Source organism: Anolis sagrei, chromosome X (assembly GCF_037176765.1).
Source record: "Anolis sagrei isolate rAnoSag1 chromosome X, rAnoSag1.mat, whole genome shotgun sequence".
NCBI lineage: Eukaryota > Metazoa > Chordata > Lepidosauria > Squamata > Dactyloidae > Anolis > Anolis sagrei.
In genome coordinates, this window is record NC_090034.1 from 56,222,370 (window position 1) to 56,235,487 (window position 13,118).

Here is a 13,118-nt window from a genome sequence, read left to right on the forward strand (position 1 = left end):
GCCTACAATATCCTTCCTCTGAAGCTGAGAGATTGTGACTCATGCAACATCGCCCAGCAGGGTTTTGAATCCCTGGAATCCTAGTTCAACAGGAAAATTATATTACACTGAGTTTCCTCCTAGAGGCCTTCAATGGCAATCCTTTCCTAGTGTTTTCCTACTAAGATTTATTCAAAGGTTTGCATCGCCCTCCCCTGAGGCTGAGAGAGTGTGACTTGCCACCAGTGGTGGATTTGAACCCCTTACTTCCCATTGCACTTGCTCAGAATTCAAATCCTGGTGCCACACATTATTATGAAACATGGAGGGACCCAAAGTGAGTGGGATCTCAGATTTGGAATATTTACAGGGGACTCAAACCTAAACACAAGATTCATTTCTGTTCCTTATACACATAATTCTAGAAAGTCATTTATGTTCACTGCAAATAGGTCCTTGCTTCCCCCAAAATGAGTTCTACTGTTGTCAGAATTATTCCGTTTCTATGATTTCCTTAAGGCTGAGCCTGACAAGGGAAGGATGCCTTGCATCTTCTCTCTCCTGTTAGCTGCCAATTCCAACCTGCCCTCTGTCCGGTCTCCAGGGCTTTGGCAGATACAGTTTTTGGCTAGCCGCCTTTTTAGAGACGCTGCGGCCTATGCACTTCTTAAAATTAATCCTGCTGAAAATAAGAACGTAAGCCCATAAGCAGAGCAATGCGAGAGGTGACCAGGAAGCTTCCGAGGCCAGCTTTCTGGATTCACAGAAATCACAAGCGAGACTCTAGGGTCAACTTCCTCCAAACACCTCTCTAAGGAATCTCTAGGTCTTCCCATGCAGTTCTATGCCAGATTCTAGTGGAGGCTGACTACAGAATTGCAGTGGAAGAAAAGTGGTGGTGGCGGGGGAATAGCAATTTCTTTATTTATAGGCTTACCGTATGTTGGAAATGACTTGAAGTCACACCTCAACAACAAACCAAGTCTTAAGACACCATAACACTGTGCTTCCATGTCCAGACATGGGGCTGGGATACAAAAGGAATCCTCTCATCTCTGCAAGAGTCTACCGTATACCATGCAGTTGTTGACAAGTCTACATAGGTTAGGTAAAGGTTGTCCACTGACATTAAGTCCAGTCATGTCTGACTCTGGGGTGTGGTGCTCATCTCCATTTCTAAGCCGAAGAGCCGGCGTTGTCCGTAGACACCTCCAAGTTCATGTGGCCAGCATGAACGGTTCCGGCCCAGTGTATTTGTCCGAACGGATCTCCCTCTACGTCCCACCTCGAAGTTTAAGATCTTCTGGGGAGGCCCTGCTCTCGACCCCGCCAGTCTCACAAGTGAGGCTGGCGGGGACGAGGAGCAGGGCCTTCTCAGTGGCGGCCCCCCGCCTGTGGAACTCACTCCCCGGGGAGATTAGATCGGCGACTTCCCTCCTAGCATTTAGGAAAAAACTAAAGACCTGGATGTGGGACCAAGCTTTTGGTCACTCTGACAACTAACTCAAGGACCTGGCGATAGACAAGGACAAACGGAGTAGAACGGATGTATGGACTCTGATATATGGACTCTGACATGAGATTGTTTTAGGTTTTATGATTTTACTATGTATTGATGTTTTAATCTAATTGCTGAATTGTTATATTTTTGGATTATTTGTTTGTGTGATTGGGCATCTAATTGTGCCCTCCCTGTAAGCCGCCCTGAGTCCCCCTCGGGGTGAGAAGGGCGGGGTATAAGTGAATGAAATAAATAAATAAATAAATAAATAAATGGAGCGCCGTTACCTTCCCGTCGGAGCGGTACCTATTGATCTACTCACATTTGCATGTTTTCGAACTGCTAGGTTGGCAGAAGCTAGGGCTGACAGCGGAAGCTCACGCCGCTCCCCGGAATCGAACCTGCGACCTTTCGATCAACAAGCTCAGCAGCTCAGTGCTTTAACCCACTGCGCCACTGGGGGCTCAAGTCTACATAGGGACCACCAAACGCAGCATCATTGCCCAGACACGAATCAAGGAACATGAAAGGCACTGCAAACTAATCCAACCAGAAAAGCCAGCCATAGCAGAGCACCTGATGAACCAACCTGGACACAGCATACTATTTGAGACCACAGAAATGCTGGACCACTCCGACAACCACCATGTCAGATGACAGAGAGAAGCCAGTGAAATCCACAATCATGTGGACAATTTCAACAGAAAGGAAGAAAACATGAAAATGAACAGTATTAAAAAACTCTAAAATCAGGACAGTAAATAAAGGGCAACACTAAAAAAACCAGGGGAATTCCAGACATGGAACAATCAGAGCCACCTAACATCTCCCAACAAAGGATTCCCCCAGGAAGGAAGCAGCCAGGCGTTGAAGGCCATTCAATGCTAATCAAGGTGGCCAACTGCAACATTCACGCTCGCCTCAAGAAGAAAAGAGTTCTTTCTCCCACCCTGGACATTATTCCACAGGGATATAAACTCAATTTTCCTAGTTTCCAAAAGACCTCACAACCTCTGAGGATGCCTGCCATAGATGTGGGTAAAACATCAGGAAGGAATGCTTCTGGAACATGGCCAGACAACCTGGAAAACTCACAGCAACCTAAAGGTCAATTGAATCCATGAGTTCCTTTTTTAGTCTTCTTAGCAGGAGAAAACAAGCTGGGTCTTGCTTCTACCTGGCAACCCTTCAGCTATTGAGACCAGCATCTTGTTTTCCTAAGTAGCCAGGGAACAGCCAGTCAAACATCCCTTAAGGAGTCAACAAACTCCTGAAAGATGTCCCTAATTCTGAGATACAGTTGGCCTTTCATATTCACGGATTCTGCATCCATGGCTTGGGGGCAAAAAATCCTAAAGGCAAATCTTGATTATTACCGTTTTAAACCAGGGACATCATTTAACAACATTGCTGTGCATAATAGAGCTTGAGTGTTCAATGGATGTGGATGTTGTTCTGGAACCAAACACCAGCAGATATAAAGGCCCGCCATAATGTGAGAATAATATGGAAAGGACATACGCGCAATTTTGTGCTCGCTGCTGAAGGAGCATAGTGTAATCAAGACAGAGATAAAGGTAACCATGGATGTCCGCTTTCTTGATCCCCTTCCCATATTTCCAGAACCAACCTCATTGAGATAGAGATACACAATGGAAGGTAGCTTAGTGGGCGGCTAAACAAAGGCCGTCATATTAGGAATGTTTTGGGGGAAAACAACCCATGTTTGGCAAAGTGGAAAGAAGTGGGAAATGGGGGAAATCACACTATTGGATCAACTCCATCAAATAATAAGTTTGCAAGGCCGATGGCTATGGATCCTCTCATTCATAGAGTCACCCTAAGGTAGAGTTGATGGCAGGTGACAACAAGCGACAACACTTCATACTGACAGTTGTGGCAAAACCCTTTAGGAGCAAACCTTGCCAAGAAAACACCGTGAGAGGCTACTAAGATGTGGGGGAAAGGCTCATGACAACAAGTTGCCATATAAATCTATATCTATATCTCTATCTATCTATATACACACACACATATATAGACATATTCTCTTTTCTCACCTGGCTGGCTTTGTAGAACTGCTTCTTCAGTCCTGCCACAGACATGATGGCTTCCGACGGATCCCCAAATCAGTCCACAGGGATTGTGAGATCAAGAAGAAAGCAGGTGAACCACAGATTTGGATCCAGAAGAGTAGAAACAAAGGGACAAGGCTACTCTGAGAGTTTGGGGGAAGGAAGGAAAAGGATCAGGGCAGAGTCCAGCTCTTGGATCGGAGAGATAGAGGGTTAAAGCCAAACTCAGGACAGCTGCCTCCTCTTCCTGCCTCAAAAATGTAGAAGGAAAAGAGTAAGAAAGGCAAGTGTTTTGAGTTATGAGACAGAAAGAGAGGCCAAAAATAGTGGGAAGTTTTCTCCCACCACACAAAGAAATGGCAAAAAAAAGTCAGACACTATTCTCCCTGTGTTTAGGTGAAAAGGGAGCTAGTTTCACTCCAAAAAGACAAGGCACGGCTGGAAAAAGAAAGGCAAATCGGTACTTACTTCATATAGGAATGTAGAGAGAGAAGGCCTGAGGAACAGCCCAGCTACGGGAGTGGATCAACGTATCTATAATAATATCAATAAGAATACATAGCCCAAAGCCAACAGCCAGGAAAGCAGGATTGATATACAATAACAATAATAATAATAACTCTTAAGAAGCAGCCCCAAACCAACAGATAGGGGAGCAGAACAGATATGTATAACAATAATAAACCTGAGGACACCAAAACCAAGTGCCAAGGGAGGAGACCAATTTATCTATGTTATTAATAATAATTATTATAATAACCCTCAGAAAGAGCCAAAAGGGAGCAGAATGTATCTATCGATAGTACTATGAACAATAATAAGCTTAAGGAGCACTCAATTGCCAAGGGAGAAGAAATTACCAATAACCGTATCAACAATACTCTTTAGGGGTAGCCCAAAGTCAACAGCTAGGGGAGCAGAATTGATTTATAATACCACCACTACTACTAATAATACTAGTAATACTGATAATAAGCCCAAGAAACAGCCCAAATCCAACATCTAAGGAAGCAGAATGTATTTATAATACTAATATTACTACTAATAATAATAATAATCCCAAGAAACAGTCCAAAGCCAACTGATAGAGAAGCAGAATTGGTTTAGAATACTAATAATAATAACAACCCTAAGAGAAAGCCCAAAGCCAACAGCTAGGGAAACAGTATTTATTTAGAATACTAATAATAATAAGCCCAATAAATAGTCCAAAGCCAACAGCTAGAAAAGCAGAATTTATTTAGAATACTAATACTAATAAGCCCAAGAAATAGTCCAAAGCCAACTGATAAGAGAAGCAGGACTGATTTAGAATACTAATACTATGCCTAAAAAACAGCCCAAAGCAAACAGCTTGGGAAGCAGACCAATATCAATAGCAATATGAATAATAATAAGCCTAAGAAGGAGGGCCAAAGCCAACCAATGTTATTATTATCGCTAATAATAAGGCTAAGGAGCAGCCAGTGACTCAGAACGATTTGTATTCTTAGTAAGAAAAATAATTCCCCTCAGGAAGAACCCATGGCAACGAGGCAGAGTAATTAGGATGTGCAATCAGTCCTAAAGGCCCCAAACTGGGGGGATAAATTAAAATATTAATATTAACAATGAGAATAAGAATGAGGTTTAAAGCCCAAAGACCCCAAACACGGGGGCAGGCCAATTTAAATACCAATATTAATAATAATAATAGGACTGAGGCTCAAGGGTCTAGTCCTCAGTGAGGCAGAGCAAAGAGAGAAGGCCCCAATAGTCCCTGAGAGGAAAGAAGGCTGAGGGAAGTGGTGTTGATATCACAGAAAGGAATGGAGGAGAAGACAGACAGGCTGAGGAGACACAGAAGGGAGCCTGACAGACAAGAGGCGCGGAAGGACACACAAAGTAGTCCCAAAAAAGGGAGATGGGACACGAAGGAGGGAAGAGAGGCAGGCAGGCAGGCAAGCAGAAGCAGCCGAGCGGAGGAGCGCCAAGCTCTGCCCCGCTCGCTCTCCACGTCCCTCTCTCTCAGGTCACTTCCGCTCGCTGGATTGCGCATGCGCGCAAAGGGATAATGCTTTCCGCCGAAGAAGGCCCGGCCTACACGCTTCCAAACCACAGAGCCGGAGGATAGAGCGCCTTCTGCTCACCCTTCGGCTTCCTGCTTCCGGAGACCGGTGCCGGAGCGCCCCCTGTCGTCGGGAGGGAAGCATCGCACGCTGATCTAAAATGTTTGGGAGACAGAAGGGGTTTTCCCCCTCCTATTTGGGAAACTTTCGTACAGTGGCACTATAATAATATAAATATTCTCGATCCAGAAGCAACCGCAAGCAAGTTGATCCCACAACCTGGGGATCACAACCAGATACAGTGAAAACATCTGCCCTTGCACTGTGCTACTCTGCTGCTGAGTATGCATGCCCAGTGTGGAACACATCTCCCCACACTAAAACAGTGGATGTGGCTCTTAGTGAGACATGCCGCATTATCACGGGGTGTCTGCGCCCTACACCACTGGAGAAATTACACTGCTTAGCCAGTATTGCACCACCTGACATCCGCCGGGAAGTAGCAGCCAATAGTGAAAGGACCAAGGCAGAGACATCTCCAGCTCATCCCCTGTTTGGGTATCAGCCAGCACGTCAACGACTTAAATCTAGACATAGTTTTCTAAGATCTACAGAGACACTCGCTGGAACACCCCAGCAAGCGAGAGTCCAAAAGTGGCAGGCTCAAACCCAGCACCTCAACCAATGGCTGATACCAAATGAGAGACTCCCCCCTGGGCACACAGAAGACTGGGCAACTTGGAAGGCACTGAACAGACTGCGCTCTGGCACTACAAGATGCAGAGCCAACCTTCAGAAATGGGGCTACAAAGTGGAATCCTCGACATGCGAGTGTGGAGAAGAGCAAACCACTGACCACCTGCTGCAATGCAACCTGAGCCCTGCTACATGCACAATGGAGGACCTTCTTGCAGCAACACCGGAAGCACTCCAAGTGGCCAGATACTGGTCAAAGGACATTTAACCAACTACCAAACCCACAAGTTTTGTATTTTTCTATTTGTTTGCTTTGTTCTGTTAGAAATGTAATATAATGGACTGGTTGCTCTGACACGACAAATAATATAAATAATATAAATAAATATTATATTATTATAAATAATTATGGCGCCCCCAGTGGCGCAGTGGGTTAAACTGCTGAGCTGCTGAACTTGCTGACCGAAAGGTTTCAGGTTCGAAATTGAGGAGCGGCATGAGCTCCCGCTGTTAGCCCCAGCTTCTGCCAACCGAACAGTTCAAAAATATGCAAATGTTAATAGATCAATAGGTACCGCTCCGGCGGGAAAGTAATGGCGCTCCATGCAGTCATGCCGGCCACATGACCATGGGGGTGTCTATGGACAACGCAGGCTCTTCGGCTTAGAAATGGAGATGAGCACCAACCCCCAGAGTCGGACACAACTGGACTTAATGTCAGAGGAAAACCTTTACTTTTATTTACCTATAAATAATTATATATATATTAAAATAATTTTTATTAAAGTTTTAAAAGTAACATCGAAAGAGGGTGAATATTAAAAAAGAGAATAGCAAAGTAGGAAAAAAATAGAAAAGCACCCCCCTACCCCCAAGTCCACCAAAAGATCAAAAAGGAAAAAACAGTAAAAAATAAAATACAAAAAACACAAAAAGAAATATATATATATATAAGATAAAAATTGACTTCCATCTCTCCATCAGGTGTGTCCTCAGTAATATTTCCATTGTATCCACTTCATAATGTTCCTCTTATTTGCTCCTTTCCTTTTCGTAGTTTTCATATAGAGTCCAATCTGTCCTCTTTATCGGATTCCCGGTGTTCTTTTTCAAGAAAAAAGTTAATTCGTCCATTTCTCTTATTTCTCTTATTTTCCCTAACCACTCTTCAATGGTAGGGATGTCTTCCTCTTTCCAAAGCTTCGCCAAAGATATTCTCTCCACTGTTGTAGCATAAGTAAATAGTCTATCTTCGTTCTCATCTAATTGTAATTCCAAATCCGTAAATCCCAATAGATAGTATTCTGGTTTCTTCTTGAAAACTCTCTTCAGAATTTTTTGTAACTCCTCATGTACTTTCGACCAGTATTTCTCTATTTCTTTACATGACCACCACATATGGTAAAAGGTACTTGTTTGGTGACAACCCTTCTAAATAATTATAAATTAATTATTATAAATAATTATGAATATAATAATATAAATAATATATTATTACACATAAATAATGCTGGTCGCTTCTGTGGCGTATCAGCCAGCACGTCAACGACTTAAATCTATAAATAGTTTTCTAAGATCTACAGAGACACTCGCTGGAACACCTCAGCAAGCGAGAATCCAAAAGTGGCAGGCTCAAACCCAGAACCTCAACCAATGGCTGATACCAAATGAGAGACTCCCCCCTGGGCACACAGAAAACTGGGCGACTTGGAAGGCGCTGAACAGACTGCATTCTGGCACCACAAGATGCAGAGCCAACCTCAAGAAATGGGGCTACAAAGTGGAATCCTTGATATGCAAATGTGGAGAGGAGCAAACCACTGACCACCTGCTGCAATGCAACCTGAGCCCTGCCACATGCACAATGGTGGACCTTCTTGCAGCAACACCAGAAGCACTCCAAGTGGCCAGATACTGGTCAAAGGACATTTAATCAACTACCAAACTCACAAATGTTGTATTTTGTCTGTTTGTTTGCTTTGTTCTGTTAGAAATGTAATATAATTGACTGGTTGCCCTGACATGACAAATAAATAACATAAATAATATTATAAATAATAGCATAAGGTAGGTATGTGGCCAGCATGCCTGCATGGTGCACCCTTACCTTCCTGCCAGAGTTAAACCTATTGATTCACTCACATTTACATGTTTTCGAACTGCTAGGTTTGATTATGGCAACCGGACGGACTGATTACTGGAAAATAGAGGGAGAAAATGTGGAGGCAATGACAAGGTTTGTATTTCTAGGTGCAAAGATTACTGCAGACGCAGACTGCTGCCAGGAAATCCGAAGATGTTTACTTTGTGGGATGAGAGCAATGACCAATCTTGATAAACTAGTGAAGAGTAGAGACATCACACTGGCAACGAAGATCCGCATAGTTAAAGCAATGGTATTCCGCGTAGCCACTTTGGATGGGAGAGCTGGACCATAAGGAAGGCTGAGCAAAGGAAGAGAAACACTTTTGAACTGTGATGCTGGAGGAAAATTCTGAGAGTGCCTTGGACCGTAAGATCAAACCAGTCCATCCTCCAGGGCATAATGCCTGACTGCTCACTGGAGGGAAGGATATTAGAGGCAAAGATGAAGTACTTTGGCCACATGAGAAGACAGGAAAGCTTGGAGATGACAATGATGCTGTGGAAAAAGGAAGGAAAAAGGAAGAGGGTCCGACCAAGAGCAAGATGCATGGTATCCTTGAATATTTGTATTCAATATTTGTATTCAATATTTGTTGATCCAAAAATCTGTATCTCCTGAGGAGAACAAATTCTCAAGTGTATAACCTTGTAAGTAACTTAAATGTTTTGTAACACATGGTGTTTAATGGATATGTTCAACAAATATTGGTGTAATAGCAAGTGTGAAGACTTAACAAATTTCTTTAAGTACATTTTAGTATAAGATGTTCTATATGTATGCAACCGGAGCAAAATATTGATTTATACATTCATTTCAGTCCACCAGAAGAAGGCCTGAGATAGGCCGAAACCGGTCGTGGATGGCTGATCTATAAGCTACTCAACATAAGAAGATATGACATTGATATTATTCTAAAGAGACTGTACCAGAATTTACATAATAGTGTTTGACATCACTGTGAAATTGAACAGTACAACATGTCTATATAACTGCTTGTTGAATTCCATTATTGTTTACTCTATGTATAAGTGGCATTTTTGTTGTATATAGTGGACGGCTGATCTATAAGCTACTCAACATAAGTAGATACGACATTGTTATTATTCTAAAGAGACTGTACCAAAATTTACACAATATTGTTTGACATCACTGTGAAATTGAACAGTACAACATGTCTATATAACTGCTTGTTGAATTCTATTATTGTTTACTCTATGTATAAGTGGTATTTTTGTTATATGTACTTATTCAGGAACCCATTTATATTATATTAGAGATATACATTTGGACAGGTAAGCTGGGCTGGAACCTTTTAGAGCTTTATTGGCTAAAGCCAGCACTTTGAATTGTGCCCAGTAACAAACTGGCAGCCAGTGGAGTTGACGTAACAGAGGGGTTGTATGCTCCTTGAACGCTGCTCCATGAGCAATCTGGCTACTGTCCGTTGGACCATTTGAAGCTTTTGAACAGTCTTCAAAAGCAACGCCACACAGAGCATGTTGCAGTGGTTTTTGAGTTATGCTAATTCCACAAACAAACATTCATTTTTTATTTATATAGACTAGCTGTCTCCTGTCACGCATTGCTGTGGCCCACATGGGGGTTCTGTGTGGGAGGTTTAGCCCAATTCTATCGTTGGTGGGGTTCAGAATGCTCTGTGATTGAAGGTGAACCATAAATCCCAGCAACTACAACTCCCAAATGTCAAGATTCTATTTTCCCCAAACTCCGCCAGTGTTCACATCTGGGCATATTGAGTATTCGTGTTGCTGGGTTGTTGTAGGTTTTTCCAGGCTATATGGCCATGTTCTAGAGGCATTTTCTCCTGACGTTTCACCTGCATCTATGGCAAGCATCCTCAGAGGTAGTGAGGTCTGTTGGAAGTAGGAAAATGGGTTTATATATCTGTGGAATGACCAGGGTGAGACAAAGGACTCTTGTCTGCTGGAGCTAGGTGTGAATGTTTCAACCGACCACCTTGATTAGCATTGAATGGCTTGGAAGTGCCTGGGGGAATCTTTTGCTGAGAGTGATTTGATGTGCCTGATTGTCTACTCTCTGCTGTTTTGCTGTTGTAATTTTTGAGTTTTTAAATACTGGTAGCCAGATTTTGTTCATTTTCATGGTTTCCTCCTTTCTGCTGAAATTGTCCAGATGCTTGTGGATTTCAATGGCTTTTCTGTGTAGCCTGACATGGTGGTTGTTGGAGTGATCCAGCATTTCTGTGTTCTCGAATAATATGCTGTGTCCAGGTTGGTTCATCAGGTGCTCTGCTATGGCTGACTTCTCTGGTTGAAGTAGTCTGCAGTGCCTTTCATGTTCCTTGATTCGTGTTTGGGCAATGCTGCGTTTGGTGGTCCCTATGTAGACTTGTCCACAGCTGCATGGAATACAGTAGACTCCTGCAGAGGTGAGAGGATCCCTCTTGTCCTTTGCTGAACGTAGCATTTGTTGGATTTTCTTGGTGGGTTTGTAGGTGGTTTGTATGTTGTGTATTTGTGTTGCGTTTGGTCCAGATCCATTACTGTTTGAATCCACAGTGATCTCTGGATGTAGGTGAACTACATTATAATTCATTCATTTAATGAGGCGATCCCTCGCTTTCCGAGGAGGATTGTCTTCCAGTATTCTTGTGGGTCCGTATGTGGCTGTGGAGCCCTATTCTTTCTCTGCATCTTCTCCCGCAGTGAGGGCATTGGTTTCCAGGTGGAAGGCGGTTTTGGTTGGGGTTGGCTTGACGCGCCTTCCTCTTGGCACGCTTCTCCCTTTCGCCCTCCATTCGTGCCTCTTCAAATTCTGCAGCACTGCTGGTCACAGCTGACCTCCAGCAGGAGCGGTCAAGGGCCAGGGCTTCCCAGTTCTCAGTGTCTATGCCAGAGTTTTTAAGGTTGGCTTTGAGCCCATCTTTAAATTTCTTTTCCTGTGAACTACAATTCCAGAACCAAAGGACACTGCCCACCAAACCCTTCCAGTATTTTCTGTTGGTCATGGGTTCCGGCCCAAGGTACCTATCCGACCGCATCTCTGCCTATGAACCCACCAGGACTTTGAGATCTTCCGGGGAGACCCTGCTCTCGATCCCGCCTGCTTCTCAAACTCGGCTGGCAGGGACGAGAGATAGGGCCTTCTCGGTGGTGGCTCCTCGGCTGTGGAACACCCTTCCTACGGACCTTAGACTAGCACCATCTCTAATGGTATTCCGCAAAAAAGTGAAGACCTGGCTGTTTGAGCAGGCGTTCGAATAATTAGTGCAATGACTGGTTAATGAACACTGGAATGGAACGATGGATGACGAATCTGGAACATGTTTTTGATGACGAGACGACAGTGAATGGGTATTGTAGTAACTGTTTATGAATTGTGTAATGTGTTAGGTTGTTAACTGTTTCTATACTGTAGCACTGAATTTTTGCTGTTCGTATTTGTTGTGAACCGCTCTGAGTTGCCTTCGGGCTGAGAACAGCGGTATATAAGAAAGGTAAATAAATAAATAAATAAATGGGAGAACTGTGTGCCAAGTTTGGTTCAATTCCATCGTTGGTGGGGTTCAGAGTGCTCTTTGATTGAAGGGGAACTATAAATCCTAGCAACTACAACTCCCAAATGACAAAATCAATTTTTTGAGTGAAGGACATACATTGGGTTGTTAGGTGTCTTGTGTCCAAATTTGGTGTCAATTTGTCCAGTGGTTTTTGAGTTCTGTTAATCCCACAAAACGAGCATTACATTTTTATTTAGATAGAAGGTTTTGGAAGCATTTCGGAGATGCAATCCTTTCTGTTTTTCACGTTTCACTATGTTACACCTCGAGAGAATGAGTTGGAAGGCAAGCGCGCATGCGCACATCCCCTTCGCCTTCCCTCCAGCACTTGTCGCGAGAAGGGCCAGGAGCCGCCAAGAGCCAATCGGGAAAGGAGGGAGGCGGCGCGCGCGTTGGGTTGGTCACGTGCCCCGCGCGTCCCGCCCAATCAGAGCCCTGGAGCGCGAAGGTGGCCCGAACTCCCGCCAAATACAAGCGAGGGAGCCTGGTTGGACGGCGAGCGGGAAGGGTCAGAAGGGGAAGGCTGGCTCAAAGTAAGGCAGAAGACGCGGGGAAAAGCCGGAAAGAAGGACGAAGGAAGGAGAAGGGCTTCCTATGCGGGGAGCGGAAGGCAGGAAGAGCCTGGGCTGCTTCCTCCCGCCTTTTGAGGGGAGAAGCCGGCCAGGAAGGAAGAAAGACCTTGGTGAGGTGAGCTGGGGGAAGAGCGGAAAGAGAGGCCTGGCCTGTTGGAGTAGAAAGACCTGCGGGAAAGGGATCATTATTCAGAACAATACGAATGAAGTGAGTTGCTGTTTTATTGTATGTTACTAGCCGTCTCTAGCCACGCGTTGCTGTGGCCCAGTCTTGTATTCTGGAAAATGATGTAATGAGAAACTGTTGGTTTCTAATGCCTTTATGCTTTGTGAGCAAACAGTATTTTCTGCTGTTTCTTTGTCAGTGTTGATTTGGAGATTGTCTGGTTTGCCTACTCTGGAACATGCAACATATAATTGTCCTTCTTTAGGGGTCCCTTTCAAATCTATGATACTATTTCTATCATATACTTATATATATGTGTGTGTGTGTGTGGATTATATAGATCTATCTATTTATTTATTTACTTTGCTTGTATACCGCAATTTCTCAGCCTTGT

At 43.8% G+C, this 13,118-nt stretch overlaps 2 protein-coding genes across 4 annotated transcripts in view; one reads left to right on the plus strand and one right to left on the minus strand.

Moving 5' to 3' along the window:
- SH3GL1 (SH3 domain containing GRB2 like 1, endophilin A2) overlaps nucleotides 1-5,594 on the minus strand; it is a 44,271-nt gene extending 38,677 nt beyond the window's left edge. For both annotated transcript variants that reach the window (XM_067473485.1, XM_067473484.1), the window contains exon 1: nucleotides 3,541-5,594. In XM_067473485.1, the coding sequence (XP_067329586.1) occupies nucleotides 3,541-3,585 (45 nt within the window). In that variant the 5' untranslated portion in view covers nucleotides 3,586-5,594. The remainder of the gene's footprint in view (nucleotides 1-3,540) is intronic.
- A 6,817-nt stretch (nucleotides 5,595-12,411) lies between these two features.
- The window catches only part of CHAF1A (chromatin assembly factor 1 subunit A), a 37,591-nt gene continuing 36,884 nt past the window's right edge, over nucleotides 12,412-13,118 (plus strand). The window contains exon 1 of one of the 2 annotated variants that reach the window (XM_060784940.2): nucleotides 12,412-12,766. The gene's annotated coding sequence lies outside the window, so the exon portion shown is untranslated. The remainder of the gene's footprint in view (nucleotides 12,767-13,118) is intronic. The other variant, XM_060784941.2, reaches the window with a different exon arrangement.